The 14,516-nt window shown below is 44.1% G+C and overlaps 1 protein-coding gene across 1 annotated transcript in view; it reads left to right on the plus strand.

Annotated features, from left to right (window-relative positions):
• CTBP2 (C-terminal binding protein 2) overlaps window positions 1–14,516 on the plus strand; it is a 107,998-nt gene that overhangs the window by 71,383 nt on the left and 22,099 nt on the right. The window contains exons 5-7 of the mRNA XM_082269383.1: window positions 7,602–7,816; window positions 9,128–9,258; window positions 12,399–12,526. Coding sequence (XP_082125509.1) covers window positions 7,602–7,816; window positions 9,128–9,258; window positions 12,399–12,526 — 474 coding nt within the window. The remainder of the gene's footprint in view (window positions 1–7,601; window positions 7,817–9,127; window positions 9,259–12,398; window positions 12,527–14,516) is intronic.

Genomic DNA, 14,516 nt, shown 5'->3' on the forward strand with positions numbered 1-14,516 from the left:
GGACAACTCAAACTTTGGGATTTTCATTTACTTTAATTTTGAATGATAATAGTAAACAGAACAAATAGAGAGGGTGAATCTCCCTCGGGGAGCACAGACAGCAATAAGAACTCTACAAAAGTTTTGCTGTTAGTTATACTTGAAAGACTCTATGGCCTGTAAGTCATAGCTTAGCTTGACATCATGAAAAATTACACCATCTGTGTAAAACAAAGCCCAAGTTGGCTTTAGACATGAGTTCAGCGTCATCTGCCCTGTTTGCTTTCAACAATTTCGAGCCGTTTTCTGTTTGTGGTACTAACAGACAGCCCTCACAACCGTATGGCAAGTGGAAAGATCAGTTCCATAGATTTGGAATTCTTGTCCACACCCTGGATGTCTGTCCGTCCACATCTCCACTCCATAAGCATAAATGCGTATACTCAGTTGAGTTCTACCCAAGGATAGTCAGATCTTGTTTCAGTGTTCTGCTACCCTTCCATGTCCATGAGCAGAACATTCACACTTGCCTCATATCGATTACTTATGAATGACATTCATGTTTACATCAGGGATTTCCAAACCCCTGGGTAACAACATGCAAAAAGTTCTCTTTTGAGAGACACAGGAAGACTTTCATCTTCGGGTTTCACTGCCACCTACAGGAAGATTGGACAATGGCAAATTAAACAACTGGAAGCAAGCCCAGGGTAACCCCTCCTACTATCAGCATGCCTCTGTTTTTTGCTACTGTACTGAAGGATGGATTTTTTTTTTCTGCAGCTCTGCTGTGTTAAAGACTAACCTTTTGTTTTGCTGACACTTTTTATTGTTTTTTTTTTGTGTGTTCAGACTTATCTGCACATTGCTGCTGGCATTTTCCCTCTAATTGCAGCTATACAGTGTGGTCATTATCAATCTGGCTTTTGGAGTGCCATGTCTGGGCCTGGTTGGACTTGATGTAGCCTGGAATTTACCTTTTGGCACTGGTTTCTGCATTGGGTACTTTCCAGGTTCATGTAAAAGTTAGTTGTGGAGCACGTTCCAGGTCCAGAGCCACTGACCCTGCCTTAGCACTTTCCTTACTTGTGAAGACTTTCTAAAGTGAGTAGGCTGTCCAAGCCAAGAATTGGGATCTTACTCATTTACGCTGGGCTCCATTAATCCCTTCCACTGATTTTGGAAGGGGTAAACACTGTGGAGCTCCCGCTTGGTGAAGTCTTGTGCATGCCATGCTTTTTCCTGCCATACAGCGTCGAGGAAGCATACCCTGCTGCTGCTCCTGCTTGCAGTGTTGAACTTTGATCTTCAATCCATTACAGCTTCCCACCCACAGTGACTTTGGTCAACACCAGCCATCCGATCCTCACTTGGTACCAGCTGTCTGAGCTAGGTAAGTACTTGAGGTCTTGCTTTTAACCTATACTACTCTGAGCCTATACGTTGCCATACCACCATACCAGACAAGAAGTGGACAGTCCCACTGTACGGGGGGCCCCTGACTCACTTTCTGCTTATGGCACGCTAACTGACAGAGTCAACATCTGCAGCCTGAAATGGTATTGCCCTTTAAACTCTGTTGGATATGACTGGATCCTGTGCCCTTCTGACTAAGGTATTTACCAAAGTCATGCAAGACTTTATGACCCAAATCCCCCAGTTCTTTTCTGACTCTAATGTGGAGCAGATGGCTGCAGTGAGCAATTTCAGCTCTGAAACCATTTTGGCTAAAGTGCTGGACTGGGGAATCCTTGTAAAAGAAGGGTTTGATGTGTATGGCCTTTGAAAGACAATGTGGTTGATTCAGAGGCGGCTCTAGACTTTATGAGGCCTTAGGCGAAATTAAAATATGAGGCCCCCCTTGCACGATAAAACCCCAGGCGCCAGGTCGCTAATTCTAGTCGCCAATGCGCCAATGTCGAGCCCTGTGTTAATATTAATATATTAACAATATATGAATATATATTATAATAATTATTAATATAATAAAAATAATATATCCACCATCCTAAAGTCTGTTTCTGATTGTTTAGTCAGATATTCACATCAGTGGCCTGCTGGAGGACATTTTGTAGGGCTCTGGCAGGGCTCATCCTGTTTCTCCTTGCATAAAGGAGCAGATACCGGTCCTGCTGAAGGGTTAAGGACCTTCTATGGCTCTGTCCAGCTTTTCTAAAATAACCACCTTTCTCCTGGTATCTCCTCCATGCTCTTCTGGCAATGGCACGTATTGATGTTCCATCCTGGAGGAGTTGGACTGCCTGTGTAACCTCTATAGGGTCCAGGTATGGCCTCATGCTACCAGTAGTGACACTGACCCTAGCCAAATGCAAAACTAGTGAAAAACAATCAGAAAAGAGGAGTAGGGGGAAAAAATTCAGTGTCCTCCACCTGTAAAAACATTCCTGTTTTGGAGGTCAACTGTTGCCCATCTAGTGCACCTGTTGTTAATTTCATGAACACCAAAGCAGCTGAAACTGATAAACAACCCCCTCTGCCATTTTACTGACCATTAAGTATTGATTGCTATACTCTGATTAAAAAAGTGTTCCTTTAATTTTTTTGAATAGTGCATAGTTTGTAGACGTGATAACTTTCACACAAACCAATCAATCTACACTTATTGGGATTTTTTTTATTATCAAAAACATGTAGCAGAATACATTTTGGCCCAATTTAATGAAGACATTCTATTTTTTTTCATTGGATAGGTTTTACAGCAGAAAGTAACACATATTTTTAACACCAAAAGAAAAGCTCTATTAGTGTGATAAATTGTATTTGAGTATAGCGCTGCAACTGCAAGAGCTGCAATAACCAGTTAAAGTAATGCAGTGCCGAAATAGCAAAAAATGGCCTAGTCATAAAGGGGGTAACATGTTCTGGAGCTGAAGTGGTTAAAAGAGTCAGTGCCGGTTCACATATGTGCGGCTGCGGCGATCGCATGTAATGTCGGAGCGCACTGCTCCTTCATTACATGCGATCGGATGTGCGGTGCGAGTTTAGCCATACACTTTGTATGGTTGAAATTCGCACTGCACCCGCAGCAAAGACGCACAGGACCCTTTTTTTCAGCCCCATCAGGATCGGATCGCACAGTGGTTCACACTTGTGCGATCCGATCCTGTGCGAACTGTCAGATCGCACTGCGATATGCGATCAAACTGGGGGTGTCGTTAACATTTAATTGACACCTCCTGCGTATCGCATATGGCAGTGTGAACTGCCAGGGGTGAGTTTGCAATGCGGGAACAGGCTGTGAATTCGCAGCCTTCCTGCATTACACAAGTGTGACCCGGGACTTAGTGAATTGTTAATTGTTTATATTTGTAAAAAACAATAAAAAAAAGGCTGCAGACATTAATCCAGTTTGGTGCGTCCAGTATTCTTTGTATATTTGGAGTATATGTAATGCCACCTACCGTCCCCTGTTACATCACTTCTGCTTTGAACGCAAAACATGTCGTCACTTTGACACCTGCGATTCATGAAGTGTATCCATATTTTTGAGCAAACTCTGTGTGTGTGTGTAAATATATATATAAAAATAAAGTATATCAGACGGGGTTTCTCTTTTCCCCCCTATCTTTTACCACTTGCTGACCAGCCACCAAAACATATACTGCAGGTTGGCAGATTCCCGCAAAATGATGTGCCCATATGTCGCTTTGCAGGAGTGCACGCACCCATTTGTTAGGGCAGAGGGGAAGCTGATCTTTGAATAAAATAACTGGAAGGTACCTCACTATGGAGATCTCCTTTTTTATACCCATGGGGGGAGCTATGTAAGAGGCACCGTGACCCAAGGACTTGCAGAACTTCTGCTGAAGATAAGACCGTGGCATAAACATGGCTCTCAGTCAAGTCCTTGGGTCACGGTGCCTCTTACATAGCTCCCCCCATGGGTATAAAAAAGGAGATCTCCATAGTGAGGTACCTTCCAGTTATTTTATTCAAAGATCAGCTTCCCCTCTGCTCTAGCAAATGGGTGCGTGCGCTCCTGCAAAGCGACATATGGGCACATCATTTTGCGGGAATCTGCCAACCTGCAGTATATGTTTTGGATGGCTGGTCAGCAAGTGGTAAAAGATAGGGGGGAAAAGAGAAACCCCGTCTGATATACTTTATTTTTATATATATATTTACACACACACACACACAGAGTTTGCTCAAAAATATGGATACACTTCATGAATCGCAGGTGTCAAAGTGACGACATGTTTTGTGTTCAAAGCAGAAGTGATGTAACGGGACGGTAGGTGGCATATACTCCAAATATACAAAGAATACTGGACACACCAAACTGGATTAATAACGTCTCTGCAGCCTTTTTTTATTGGTTTTTAAAAAAATTAACAATTCACTAAACTCTTTTAACCACTTCAGCTCCAGAACATGTTACCCCCTTTATAAGTGCAGGCAGTCTACACACCATTCATCTGGGATCTGGCACCTTATTGAGCCCCGGTTCACACTCATGCGAGTGCCGGGTTCGCATGTAATGTCGGAGCGCACTGCTCCTTCATTACATGCGATTGGCTGTGCGGTGCGAGTTTAGCCATACAAAGTGTATGGCTAAATTCGCACCGCACCCGCAGCAAACTCGCACAGGATCCTTTTTTGGAGCCGCATCAGGATCGGATCGCACAGCGGTTCACACTTGTGCAATCCGATCCTGTGCGAAGTGCAAGATCGCACTGCGATATGCGATCAAACTGGGGGTGATGTTAACATTTAAATGACACCCCCAGCGTATCGCATATGGCAGTGTGAATTGCCGGGGGTGCGTGTGCGATGCGGGAACAGGCTGCGAGTTCGCATCAGTGTGAACCGAGGCTAATGCTGTGACACTGTGACAGGCGTTTTTCCCTTGAGGCCCGGTTCACACTTGTGCGATGCGGGAAGGCTGCGAATTCGCAGCCTGTTCCCGCATCGCACACGCACCCCGGCAGTTCACACTGCCATATGCAATACGCTGGGGGTGTCAATGTAATCTTAACGACACCCCCAGTTTGATCGCATATCACAGTGCGATCTTGCAGTTCGCACAGGATCGGATCGCACAAGTGTGAACCGCTGTGCGATCCGATCCTGATGCGGCTGCAAAAATGCCTCCTCTGCGTGTTTTCTGCGACTGCGGTGCGAATTTAGCCATACAAAGTGTATGGCTAAACTCGCACCGCACAGCCGATCACATGTAATGAAGGAGCAGTGCGCTCCGACATTACATGCGATCGCCACAGCCGCATCAGTATGAACCGGCTCTGAATTGTACAGTGAGAACTTGGGGGGGATTGAGAGGGGAGCACTGAGTGGATGCACTGGATAAAAAATAAATTGTGAGGAATCTATCTGACTTAGCAGCACAGAGCACTTATTTAAAGAAAGAAAAAAACCATACCATTTGGTTGTCATAAGAGAAGAACTAGTGGCATGATACATGAAGCAGAAGCACTGAGACTGAGCACTTTTTTATTATTTTTTTTTTTTTCATCTCATTTTTTTCAGTTGCATAGCGTTTCGTTTCCCATATAGCCTTTTAAATTCAAGCCAGCCTGAATGGTAAGGTATTATTTAATTTATTAATTCAGATTCAGAATAAGGATGACAGGAGTCAGGACTGACAGTAGGACACAGTACTAGTCACTGCGGGGCCGGCGGCGGGCTGGCTGCCTCTTGGACAGGACACTACAGGCCTTGTTTTTGCAGTCAGTCACACAGCTCCAGACTCCAGTACTTACCTTTCGTCTTCTTCTTCTCGTCTGCTGTTCTCTGCAAGGAGTCCTCATGGTACCGAAGCCGGGAGAATGCAGGGGTGGGGTTACGTGACATCACGTTATGACGTCATCGCAATCCCCGACCATGATTGGTTGAATGAAGGAGCAAGAGGCGGAGACAGTGCAGCCAGCAGCCCAGCCAGCCAAGAGAAACCGATGTGAGTGCGTGCGGGGCCGGGCCTGGCTGGAGTGAATGATGCAGACAGCCTAGAGAGTAGAGACACTGACAGTCTACTACGCTAGCGCGTAGCGCCGCTGCGCCGCAATGTGTGGAATGTGGATTGCGGATGCGGCTCCCGGCGACCTGGCGTGTCGCATGGTGAAGGTCGGGACAGGTCTAAAAAAAAAAAAAAAAAAAAAGTTTGGGAAGGATGCGAGGCCCCTTTCAGTGCGAGGCCTTCGGCGGCCGCCTTACCGGCCTAATTAGAGAGCCGCCTCTGGGTTGATTTACTAAAACTGAAGAGTGCAAAGTCTGGTGCAGCTCTGCAAAGAAACCAATCAGCTTCCAGGCTTTTTTGGCAAAGCTTAATTGAACAAGCTGAAGTTTGAAGCTAATTGGCTACTATGCAGAGCTGCATCAGATTTTGCACTCTCCAGTTTTAGTAAATCCACTGCAATGCCTCCTTTACACTGGCACTTGATAATATTAAGGATGCTGCTGCCACGGGTTGCAGGAAAGAAATTTGCATGATTCCCCCATCAACACAGACCTTGCTGACAGGGGAATCCCTCCTGCCGAGCCATTGTCTGCTCCCGACAGGGGAGGGCTGGGGAAGCTGTCCCTGCCGGGAGAGGACAGTGATAATCGCAAGAGAATCTGTCAGGCTGGTTGTACCCAAGTTAATCGATCGGTCAACTTGGTGTATTCAGCCTGCCCATTAATGGTTCGAACTGTGTATGGCTGGCCTAAGGAAGAGACCGCAAAGTCTTCTCCTTCTTTGAATGTTAAGACACGTCCCTTTTGTTTTCCTCTACCGTGACCTTCCTCACTTTTCTATATTCATCAACATTTGTGTTTAATATAATAAAAACATATACTTTTGTACTCCATCAAATGATCAGTCGTTATTGTTGTATTTAAAGTGTATGTTGTCAAATTTCTGTTTTTGGATGGAGTGGGGAAGAATTAGAAATCCTATCTGGGGCTTTCTCAGGGAGGTTTTCTCTTTCTTCCTTCCTATCCTGCTGACAACTGGTTACAAGACAGGAAGTGAGGGGAAAATCTGCAATGATAAAACATGCTGAAAAACAATCTGATGGGTTCTAGCATTCTTCTACTCTACTAAAGAAAAGCATTTTTTATCTTTGTCTTTATTGCTGTTGGAGAATTTCCCTCACTTCCTGTCTTGTAAACCAGGGCAGGAAGTGAGGAGAAGTCTCTCTAATGGAACCTGCGATAGCAGTACCAATCTGGCCCTTTTCCATTCTATGTAATGCCAGAAAAAGTTTTGGGGCTGACGCACACTTCAATTAATTTTGATACTGTCATATTATTATCATCATCTGAACTGAGTCGTAAACTCAGGTATGTTCTAGAACCAACAGAAGGGACTGCTCTGTGTGATTTTTCAAACACATTGTCTAGACAGAATGTACCTTTATGCAAAGAAAATATTTTTTTAGGATTACATATATATATTTATACACCGTATTTTGTTTTTTTTATAGACATGGGTTGTTTAACAAATAAGAAGGTTGATTACCTGTTAAAAAAGATAAGGTTGACCATTTTGTTTATGCGTTAAGGGTGTGCAGCTCATGGTAGGAGCACCCTGGATAGTTCCCAATTACAGTTTTGAAGAAGTCTCATAAGTGTCATCATCTGATGTTTTTGTCTCCTCACAGGTCGTGTTGGACAGGCCGTAGCAGTGCGAGCCAAAGTGTTTGGCTTCAGTATTATCTTTTATGATCCGTACCTGCAAGATGGGACAGAACGGGCTCTGGGGGTGCAGAGGGTGTACACACTACAAGACTTGCTTTACCAAAGTGACTGTGTGTCTCTGCACTGTAACCTGAATGAACATAACCATCACCTCATTAATGACTTCACAATCAAACAGGTAACTAGATTGGTTATGTGTTTTCACAGAACTCCCCTTCCCCAGCAACCACCTGGATTCAACCTATTAGGTTGGTTATTTTCAAATGCTGTGCTTTTGTACCAGTTTTTGTATCATAGTTGGAGCGGTGTTGTAGCACTCCTTCCTATGCAGTACTCACAGAAGGCAATAATGCTATGTACATGCGGGCCAAGGGACACCAACTCATGACTCCATCCAAAACTGAGAATTTGCAAAATAAAGCAACCTAAATTCACTAGATCTTGCTACCTGTTTTGCTGTTATAGGACACTTTACACGTCACCTTGCGCCCTTGCTCATAGGGCCTATATGATTGCTTTGTAACAGGAAATTCAGTGGCAGTTCAACCAAATTGCAGTATGGTAAAAAATAATGTTTTTGAGAGGAGCTTTTGAGCAGAAAGAGCATGAAAAAGCTCAAAACAAAAAAAAAACTCACTTATGCTCAAAAAATCTCAAAGGAGCTCAAAGAAGCCAAATAAAAGCATGCAAAAGAGCCCAAAAAAAGTACACGCTGAAACAAAAGCTCAAACGCCTGTAAAAGCAGCTTTTGTTTAGCTGCAGTGTGCATGAGCCCTTTTGCTGAATAACTGAAAATCAGGCTGCCAGAGAAAGGCTGCACAGTACATAAACATGATACTAGCGTGTGTATATATGTACCCAACTGTACCGCCATGCTTATTCCAATTGTGTAGTTCTAGCCATATTTTATAAGGCTCATTCGCACCTCTGTGCTGCGGTGCCATTAACTTTGAATGGACATTAACACAACCTTTGCTTTCGTTTGAATGGCTTGGCTTACCAATGCACATCATAACACACATTATATGTATTGTGAAGGAGCAGCCCATTCCCTTGCTAAAGCTCTAAAATATTCAAATCAGACTTGCAGCATTTTTTCCAGGCACAGCAGTGGTTCACATCTGTGCATTGTGGTTAATAATGCACGTGCCTTGGGGTGCCATTCAAAATGACCACGGCCACGAGCAATGGCACTACAACACATCACACTGTACTTGATGTGTTTCCTTGGGCTACAGTAAAACCATGTGTTTTACTATGTTACCACAGCACATTGGTGTGAATAGGCCCCAGTGCGGGATACACTTCTTTTCTGATGGCTGCTTGCTCTTTAACATTGCATCCATTTATCCTATTTTAAGAAGTGAATATATGATAAACAGAATAGATGCAGTCTTGTAACAGTTGATATTATATGTCTATATCCCAGGTATGTAGAGGCTCTCCTAATAGATTCATATATGATCTTTTTCTATCTTTCTCTTTCCAGATGAGACAAGGAGCCTTCCTAGTAAACACTGCGCGCGGGGGTCTGGTGGATGAAAAGTCTTTGGCTCAAGCTCTGAAGGAGGGAAGAATCAGAGGAGCTGCTTTAGATGTACATGAGACTGAACCTTTCATGTGAGTGTGGCAAAATCAGGGAGACACCTGATACGTAGTTTTTCTTTTGTGCCCGCCAGTGCAAATACTGCACCCACTATTTCTAGTCAGTCTGTATGTCCTGCAGGGTAGATAATTAGAGGTGCAATGTATGGGTACTCCACTACTAGAGTTTTTTAACCACTGGGCCATGCAAAACCTCTAATCTCTCACCATGATTTCCAGGTTCCCCAATGCCACTTAACTTCCACAGTACCCCCTGATATCCCTCAGTGCCCATAGTACCACCCAGTTCCCTGCAGTGTCTCTTAGCTTGCTGCGGAGGCTCCAGCTTACCCATAGTGCTACCAACCTCCATCAGTGTTTCCCACCCTAAATAGGAGTGCCCCTGCAAAGCAACCCCCGTTACCTCCAGCTCCCTCCTGAAACCTTATTAACTACAGGGCCATCAAGTCTGCTGCTGAGTCCTGTAACTCCCTCCAGAATCCCCACACAGTGACACCCGGCCCCATCCAGAGTCTTCCAGCATTTCAGTAAACAATTGAACTTTTTTAAATTTTAAATTCTACTTTTAATATTTGAGTGTAAACTTTTTTTTTTAATATTGGTGTATTGAATGATTTGGAAGAATTTTACAGGCCCTGGTCTCTGCAAGGTTGAGAACCATTGCTCTAAATAGAAGTTCTTCTGTGTCTGTATTTCTCAGCACAGTCCGCTTCTCCCCCTTGTACTTTTTTCATACAGGTAAATTGTTCATTGTTGGTCATTGGATTGTTACTAATTAAACTATGTAAAACCCTTTCCCTGCTCAAGTGACGCCTAAATTTAATGCAGCTTTTACACTGCTCTTCACTTAAACCAGAATCCCCAGCTGCAGTGTTACATTGGCCTGACTTCTGACTGATTGAAGAGAGATGTGAGTCAGGAAGATGGGCATCCATTCATTATGGCAGGAGGTAGGGCTAGGTGTCATTGCCTACCATTATGGCAGGAGGTAGGGCTAGGTGTCATTGCCTAGCAGTACATTGTCACCCATTGTCATACATTGTTACCCATGGAGCCTGTTCCTGTCTCTACAACACATACATTAGAGGAACCTGTGCTAAGAGTAATATGAAAGCTTTAATTTTTACCTTTGTGCTCAGCTGCCTACGCTTATCTAGTGGCTTTGATCGTTTTGGTATCACTGATACAGAACATGTATGAAAGTCAGGAGATATTACTGCATCATTTGCTGCATTGATGATCTACACCAGAGGTATGCAAAGTACGACCTGCTGGCCACATCAACCGTTTTATTTTCTTGCCCACAAATAGTCATCAGACTCACTGCAGAGATGGTCTTTGCTTGGGCTGAAGGACTTGCTCTGCATTGAGGACAGTGTGCAGTGCAAGTCCTGCACCTAACCAAGCACATATTATTTCAGTGCAGACCTGCTGCACCTCCCAGCTTCTGCTCCGCAGTTAAATTCAGTGACCTTTACCACTGTAATCTCACATACCGTGTGCCTGTGTAACAGTGGGGCTGGAGCCGGGAGGTGCAGGAGGTCTGCACTAAAGCAACTACACTACAGCGGTAATGGACACTGATGAACATGGTAAATATAAGGTGGTGCAGAGAGATTGCTGGGGAAGTTAATGTGCTGGGGGGGGGGGGGGGTGCTCTGGTGGGGACACAATTGTACAGTACAGGGGGAGTACTGATGGGGGGACACAAATGCACATGGTTGGACTTTGATGGGGACACAAGTGTGCAGGGGGGTGCTCTGATGGGAGAACAGATGTTCAGAGGGGCTCTGATGGGGGCACAAAAGGGAAGGGGGGCTCTGATGGGGACACAAATGGGCAGGGGGCTCTAATAGGGAAATTTTGTGGGGAGTTGACTCTGATAACGACTCAAGTGTATGGCAGGGACTTGAATAGGGACACAAGTGTATGGCAGGGACTCTGATAGGGACACATGCATGGCAAGGACACTGAGGGGGGCACAAATGTGCAAGGAGGGTGTTAATGGGGACACACATTTACAGGGAGAGCCTGAAGAGGACACAACTGTGTGGTGAGTCTGATGGGGACACAGATGTAAGGGAAGATTCTGATGGGGACACAGATGTAAGGGAAGATTCTGATGGGGACACAGATGTAAGGGAAGATTCTGATGGGGACACAGATGTAAGGGAAGATTCTGATGGGGACACAGATGTAAGGGAAGATTCTGATGGGGACACATTTATGGGAAGACTCTAACAGGGGCACAAATGGGCTGGGAGGCTCTTATGAGGACACAAAAGTGTGAAGGGAGACTCTGATGGGGACACAGATATATAGGGAGATTCTGATGGGGAAACGGGTGTATGGGGCGGCTCTGACAGGAATACAGTTGTAACAGTGCAGATGCACACTGAATTTTTAGCCCTGGTGCACAAGACTCCGGCATTTAGGTGAGGGCAGAGGATAGCGGTGCACCATTTAGGCCTGCTGATGGCAGGCTTTCAAATTCTTTTCTCTTCCAAGGCTGCGGGGTCATGAATAAATAACAAATTTATTTTCAGCCCACGAATCTCTGTAAAATATACAATTTGGCCCTCAAAGTGAAAAGTTTGGAGACCCCTGATCTACATCATTGACTCAGAATGTACTGGGGGCAGGCAATGCCAGAAATGTAGCATTTTCAAGACAAATACTTTTAATTTTTTTAGTTCAGTCTGAAAATATTGGATCCTGTTGAGGTCTTCAGTGAATAGTTTTATTCATACTGTACTTGTGTTTGGAAGTGTTTCTGTTAGTAAAATACGAAGGAGAGTTTACTAAAACTGGAACAGAAAAAATCTGGAGAAGCTGTGCATAGTAAATGAGCTTACAGTCTTCGCTTATTCAGTTAAAACCTTACTCCCATGTTTTAGTGAACGATAGTTTGGGCCAAGTTGGTCCTAACAAATAATTTTTTTTACTAACACATGGAACAGCTGTCAGCGCTGTACCAATTGGCACCCATGCATGTCTTGCAAGGGCAGCGCATTTAGGTGTGGTGTGGGAAATGTGCACGGAATGTGCCTTTCCTGCACCGCGTTCCAGTGTGAACGAACCCTAAGTAAATAACCTAATGTTTGCTGCTGTAAGGAAATTCTAATGATTTAGCCCACCTTGGTCATGCCTTGCAGATACTCTCAGGGTCCTTTGAAAGATGCTCCCAATCTGATCTGCACCCCCCATACAGCTTGGTACAGTGAGCAGGCCTCCCTGGAGATGAGAGAAGCCGCAGCCACTGAGATAAGAAGAGCAATCACAGGTAGGTGCTGGACAAACTCTACTAATACATTATCATAAGCAGATGCTCTATTTCAAGGAGTCCTCTGGAAACACCAACGTTGGTCAGACATTAGAAGTCCACTTAGTTTAATCAACTATGAAGTGTGAGGGTCTAATTTACTGTATAATTTGAATGGGTTATTTCAGCTGAACTTTCCACTGCCCTTTCTTTGTCAATGTAAAGGGAATGGCATAATCCAGTTGTACGGTGTGGGATGCGGAGATTGTGTTTTCCAGATCACATCCTGAAATTTGGATAGAGCTTTAATGAAAAATTAGTATCAAAATTCAGCAGGAACCGGCCAAGATTCGAACCACGTATAGGCAGGCTGAATGGACCCAAGGTGGTCTATCAGTCACCTCTGTTGATAAACTTGGGTACAACCAGCCTGTTGGAGTTTACATGCGATTATTGCCAGTGGCTTTTGTAGCCATTAGCAATCATCACTGTGTTCTCCCAGCAGGGACAGCTTCCCCCCACCGGGAGAATACAATGGCTCCACAAGAAGGATTCCCCCATCATCACTGACTGAAAATCGCTCTGTCTATGGCTGGCTTAAGGAGATTCTGCAGAGCTTGGCATCACTCATCCGGGCTGGCAAGGGGAGCGACACCATGGGGAAAATAATGAGTATTCTCTATCTGCCCTGCATAGTGATCCTGTCACTTGTGAGTTGTCAGCAACTTCCCAATGTCTTTCCTTCACTTGGTGCTGCCACCTTCTGGGGAGACAGGACAATGCTAAAATATGCATTTTCACGATTTGTAAAAATGCAGCCACCCAACGCCTTTCCTACCCTAGGTAAAAAAAAAAAAATATATATATATATATATTTAATATTTTTTTTAAATATGAAAAAGTTTGTTCATGCCTCTTTTTTATACATTTTTAATGCGCTTCCATTGAAGTTTATGGAGCCAAAGATGCACTGTTTTGTTTTTAAAAATGCCCCTGCATCTTTCCAAAATTGCACTGCAGGAAACCGCATAGATCAGTGGTCCTCAACCCTGGCCTACAGGGACCACTAACAGGCCAGATTTTAGGTATTACCTTGGGGAGATGCAGACTAGAGTACTGCAATCACTCAGGCAGCAAATGATATCACCTGGGATGTATTTCAGTTATCTTGAAAATCTGGCCTGTTAGTGGGCCCTGTAGGCCAGGGTTGAGGACCACTGGCATAGATGACCAGGACCTATAGGAATAATGGTAAATGGTTTGTAGTACACACATCTACGTCTTTTTTGCACACAACAAAAATACGTAGATGTGAACCTAGACAAATATAATGCATCAGACTGTTTTTGTGATCTGTAGCCATAATGCAAAGAAAGGGTTCCATTCTTCACACGTACAGTGCCTTAAAGTATTCATACCCCTTGAAATTTTCCACATTTTGTCATGTTACAACCAAAAACGTAAATGTATTTTTTGGGGATTTTATATGATAGACCAACACAAAGTGGCATATAGTTGTGAAGGGGAAGAAAAATGATAAATGTTTTTCAAAATTTTTTACAAAAAAATATGTGAAAAGTGTGGCGTGCATTTGTATTTGGCCACCCTACTTTGTAGAACCGCCTTTCGCTGCAATTACAGCTGCAAGTCTTTTTAGGGATGTCTCTACCAGCTTTGCACATCTGGAGAGAGAATTTTTTGCCCATTCTTCTTTGCAAAATAGCTCAAGCTCTGTCAGATTGGATGGAGAGCGTCTGTGAACAGCAAATTTCAAGTCTTGCCACAGGCTCTCAATAGGATTTAGGACTGGGCCATTCTAACACATCAATATGCTTTGATTTAATCCATTCCATTGTAGCTCTGGCTGTATGTTTAGGGTTGTAAAACCTCTGCCCAGTCTCAAGTCTTTTGCAGACTCTTAACAGCTTTTCTTCTAAGATTGCCCTGTATTTGGCTCCATCCATCATCCCATCAACTCTGACCATCTTCCTTGTCCCTGCTGAAGAAAAGC

The sequence above is a fragment of the Pelophylax lessonae genome (genome assembly GCF_965119305.1).
Source record: "Pelophylax lessonae genome assembly, chromosome: 9".
Classification (NCBI taxonomy): Eukaryota; Metazoa; Chordata; class Amphibia; order Anura; family Ranidae; genus Pelophylax; species Pelophylax lessonae.